The sequence below is a fragment of the Triticum dicoccoides genome, chromosome 7A (assembly GCF_002162155.2).
Source record: "Triticum dicoccoides isolate Atlit2015 ecotype Zavitan chromosome 7A, WEW_v2.0, whole genome shotgun sequence".
In the NCBI taxonomy this organism is placed as follows: domain Eukaryota; kingdom Viridiplantae; phylum Streptophyta; class Magnoliopsida; order Poales; family Poaceae; genus Triticum; species Triticum dicoccoides.
The window spans coordinates 461196769-461201020 of record NC_041392.1 but is presented as its reverse complement, the minus strand read 5'-3'; the positions used below and the strand labels follow the sequence as shown (position 1 = coordinate 461201020).

The 4252-nt window shown below is 47.1% G+C and overlaps 1 protein-coding gene across 3 annotated transcripts in view; it reads left to right on the top strand.

Annotated features, from left to right (window-relative positions):
• LOC119330576 (beta-1,6-galactosyltransferase GALT31A-like) overlaps positions 1 to 3224 on the top strand; it is a 3913-nt gene extending 689 nt beyond the window's left edge. Inside the window, exons 2-11 of one of the 3 annotated variants that reach the window (XM_037603688.1) lie at positions 113 to 152; positions 235 to 293; positions 369 to 583; positions 651 to 714; positions 809 to 887; positions 964 to 1084; positions 1166 to 1253; positions 1641 to 1766; positions 1859 to 1968; positions 2753 to 3224. In XM_037603688.1, the coding sequence (XP_037459585.1) occupies positions 113 to 152; positions 235 to 293; positions 369 to 583; positions 651 to 714; positions 809 to 887; positions 964 to 1084; positions 1166 to 1253; positions 1641 to 1766; positions 1859 to 1968; positions 2753 to 2907 (1057 nt within the window). In that variant the 3' untranslated portion in view covers positions 2908 to 3224. Of the gene's footprint in view, positions 1 to 112; positions 153 to 234; positions 294 to 368; positions 584 to 650; positions 715 to 808; positions 888 to 963; positions 1254 to 1640; positions 1767 to 1858; positions 1969 to 2752 lie in introns of all 3 variants that reach the window. The other 2 variants (XM_037603689.1, XM_037603687.1) reach the window with 2 other exon arrangements.
• The last annotated feature ends 1028 nt before the right edge of the window (positions 3225 to 4252 follow it).

Here is a 4252-nt window from a genome sequence, read left to right as displayed (position 1 = left end):
TTTCTCGCTCTCTGCGCCTTACCTGCCCCCAATCTCTTCCTCTCGCCCCGAGCTGCTCCAATGCTCGTCGATTTCGTGAGCGGAGGTGGTGACGTTTGCTCTACTTTTGCAGCTACTGGGCGGTCCCCGAGCCACCCGACTGCCGAAGCAAGGTAATGCGCCGCTCCGATTCAATCCCCTCTCTTCCGTTGATGTTTATCTGGCTGCGCATTGCCAACCGGCCCGGTTTTGCAGGCGAATTCTGGCCGTTCGAGGGCCATGCTGAGCCAAGCACAAACCCGCGAAGTCGTCATGTAATGTCTGAACCTTGAGCGGCCATGAATCTTTCCTTCTCGTTTGGATTCGCTTATTCTGCTTCTGTTTGGCAGCGCGTTGGACAGAACGATATCGGACATCGAGATGCGCCTGGCTGCCGCTAGAGCTGCGCAGATGAGGAGCCAAGGCGTGTCGCCGAGTGATTCAGCCGCTGACCAGGGAAACATGCGACCTAGATTGCTTTTCGTCATGGGTATCATGACCACGTTCAATAATCGGAGGCGCAGAGACTCTATCAGGAAGACGTGGATGCCAGAAGGTAGAGCCTGTAAGACATGGTACTTCCAATTGTTTATGTTTCATTCATACCAGTTTTCACAGTGCTCTGTCTCTAGGTGAGGGTTTGCGAAGGCTGGAGAAGGACAAGGGCATTGTCATGCGTTTTGTTATTGGACGAAGGTATGATATCGCTGAGTTTAAAAATCTGGGAAAGAGATACTAGTCAATGTTCCTGCTTGACACGCTACTGAGTTTTGGTGCTTACATCTCGTAGTGCAAACCCTGGTCCTGACAGTGAAGTGGAGCGTGCCATGGATGCAGAAGATAAAGAATACAATGATATTCTTAGACTTGTATGCTGAGTCGACTACTTTCAACTACTTTAGCTTTTACCTTACCAATGACTATCAATATTGACGCCCTTTGCAGAATCACGTTGAAGGCCAGGATGGGCTTCCTTTGAAGATTCAGATGTTTCTTTCAACTGCTCTGTCCACGTGGGATGCTGATTTCTATGTCAAAGTTGACGATGATGTTCATGTCAACATCGGTATGCCTACACAGAACCCTTTGTTGCTGGTAAATGTTTCGCCGGTATTCTCATGCACTGAGGTTTTCTCTCTTAACACAGGTATTACCAGATCGATTTTGGCACGGCATAGGTCAAAACCTCGGGTGTACATCGGCTGCATGAAATCCGGACCTGTGATTGCTAACAAGTAATACTCAAGAACCCATATTGCCTCCAATTGATTAAAATACTAAACATATGGAGAAATGTGTCAGGCGAGAGCTCCCATTTTTTTTGAATGATAATGCAAACTTGTGATATGAACTGTCGAGTGGTGTGGGGAAAGAAGTATCATCCGTCCGATAGTGGAAGTTAGTCATGTTATGAGCTAGCAAAGCAATTGTTTCATTTTCAGATTATTCATTCCTATTCTGATCGGATAATGAAGATAATGAGTTTTGCATTCTCTTATTTACAAATTACTACAAGGACAGGTCTTACTAGAGATGCTCCCAAATAGATGGTTTCATTTTACTGACATTTCTTCTAAAACATGGAGTAATATAATGTGATAATGCCTGCTTAATGTTCACAGTGAATCTAAATATTACGAACCAGATCATTGGAAGTTTGGGACTGCGGGTAACAACTACTTTAGGCACGCAACACGGCAGCTGTATGCTATAACAAGGGACTTGGCGACCTACGTATCAGCAAACAAGTGAGTCCTAAATTTCTGATGTGGATATGCAATGCCTGATAAAATGGATTACATTACTGCTTCATCTCATATCTGTTTGACATCATTTTTAGGCATATCTTGCACAAATATACAAATGAAGATGTATCATTTGGTTCTTGGTTGATTGGGTTGGATGTTGAGCATGTTGATGAGAGAAGCCTTTGTTGTGGTATTCCTCCAGGTTGGCATCTCGCTTCTTTATTGTTGATTTTCCATTTTGCTTCAGCATACTGTCCTATTTTATCTAGATAATTATTGCATGCTCATTGCGACATCGCTTAACCTGGAAGTTATATGCTTTACAGTACTAAGTAGTTGAGTTAATCATTTTGAATTTTGTACTGAGAAAAAGATGATCCAATTGTCTTACCAACTACAGTGTTTGTTAGCACATAAATTCAAGACTTGCCTTTACCACCTTTCTGTCCCCCAGCTCCCCAGAAGTTGCTCTTTACACCAAACATGTCGGCACATCACATAAGTATTTCATTCATCTGAATGTTACCATCACTTAGTGGTTACTACTTGATTACTTTTAACCTGAATGACCTCAGAATAAGACAGAGGCGAGTGCCTGTTGCTCGCAAATCTAGTGGGTGTTGATCTATCTTCTCTCTCAGTTACTCTTTTGTCTCTTGCACTTCAGTAGGCATGGACACAACACATGGCTCTATCTTTGTACGATGTGGCGAGTGACCATAAGTACAGTATTTTGTTTTAGACCATCAGTACGTCGTTCTTATATCTCTAACTCTGGGGATATATTTACTTCACCAACCATCATTGCCAGCCCTGGTATGTGTTGTGATAATGTGATGCAAAGTCTACCTGGCATTTGCTACCATCCAACATCAGTCAACCTGGCATTTGCTGCAATTGCAAAGCACTTCTGCTTGCTGTTCAGATTGTGGAAACATAAGGCAGGTGACGCACATTTTCATGTGTCATCTTCTCTGATCATGCAGACTGCGAATGGAAGGCGCAGGCTGGGAACCCATGTGGGGCATCCTTCGACTGGAACTGCTCCGGCGTCTGCAATCCAGCAGAGAGAATGGAGGAGGTGCACCGGCGATGCTGGGAACATCGCGAGGCTGCTCTGCCACAAGCGCAGGAGTCTTGACAACCAAGGGGTGGTGGCATCCTTGTGCTGCTCCATGTAAACTCATGTAATTATTCAGTAGACGGCTAGACGCAGACGTAGCAGCTGTCGTGCCGTGGTCTGGGTTCTTGGAGCTACAAATTTTTGCCTTCCGACACCATTTGCATGAATTGGAGGGAAAATTTGAACAGAGCTACTGCATAGTGAAGGTTTTGCATCGTGTATGTAAGATATCCGATATGTGAAGATGAATGCAGGAAAGCTCTGCAAATTGTGTCTGTCATGATTAAATGGACACAATATCCCTGAAACGGAACACCTTTTTCCTGAATTCTCAATGTGGCTGTTTCTTCCTTTGCTATTTTGCAGCGCGCATTTTGGAAATGTATTGCAAAGCCCTCCATAAAGAAATATAAGAGCATTTAGATTACTGAAGTAGTGATCTAAACGCTCTTATATTTCTTTACAGAGGGAGTAGTACTGTACACAGTGGCGAAGCCACTCATCAGCTGGGTAGTCAATTGACTACCCAGCTTTTTGATGAAACTAGCATATGCATGCAGAAATGTTGAATTTTTTGGTTCAAATTTATATACTTGACTACACAATTTGAAAATCCATATTGTCCAGGAAGAGTGCATGGCTTGGCAAAGGACAACATGTGACATGGCTTGTACAAGAGCGGATCTGGCTCTGTTACACGTAGTTTTTGCTAATAGGTTCACGATGCGGGCCTGGCTTGGACACAGGTATTTTTTGCCAATAGGTTCCTGAATTCTGCGAAGATAGAGTATGAAAAGAGCGTAACAGCAACTCTAGCTTACTACATCCCGTAAAAAAATGAGGCTCCATCATGAAGAGCAAAGCCGCGTCGCCCCCGGGCGACACGGGGGAACCCTAGCGCCGCCGCCGCTAGGTCCCCCTTGCCCCCTCCCTCGCTTCGCCGCCGCTGGAGGGGCCGCTGGCGAAGTCCGCGCGCGCTTAGGGAAGGTGGTGGCGGGGCGTTTCCCCTCTCTGTGGCGTTGCGCGCGCATGCGCTGCCTGCGTCGCCTCGGGCGCAGGCGAGATGCAGGGCCGCGGGAGTGGCTTCAGCGTGGGGAGAGGCCGAATCCTGGCCGGGCTTGGCCGGATCTAGCTTCTCCGCCCCCGTTGGCCGCCCTTGATGGGGCTCGGTGGCTTCGTTCCGGCGGCCAGTGAGGGCTGGATCTTGGGGTGGCGGCCACGGACGGCGGAGGATGTGTCGGCGGCTGTGAACTCACGATGGGCGACGCGGCAGCCGCGGTGGTGGACGATCCATGCACAAGACGCTTGGTGTAGGCCATTGGAAAAGATCTGGGTGAAGACCTGCTCGCGGCTGCTGCCGAGG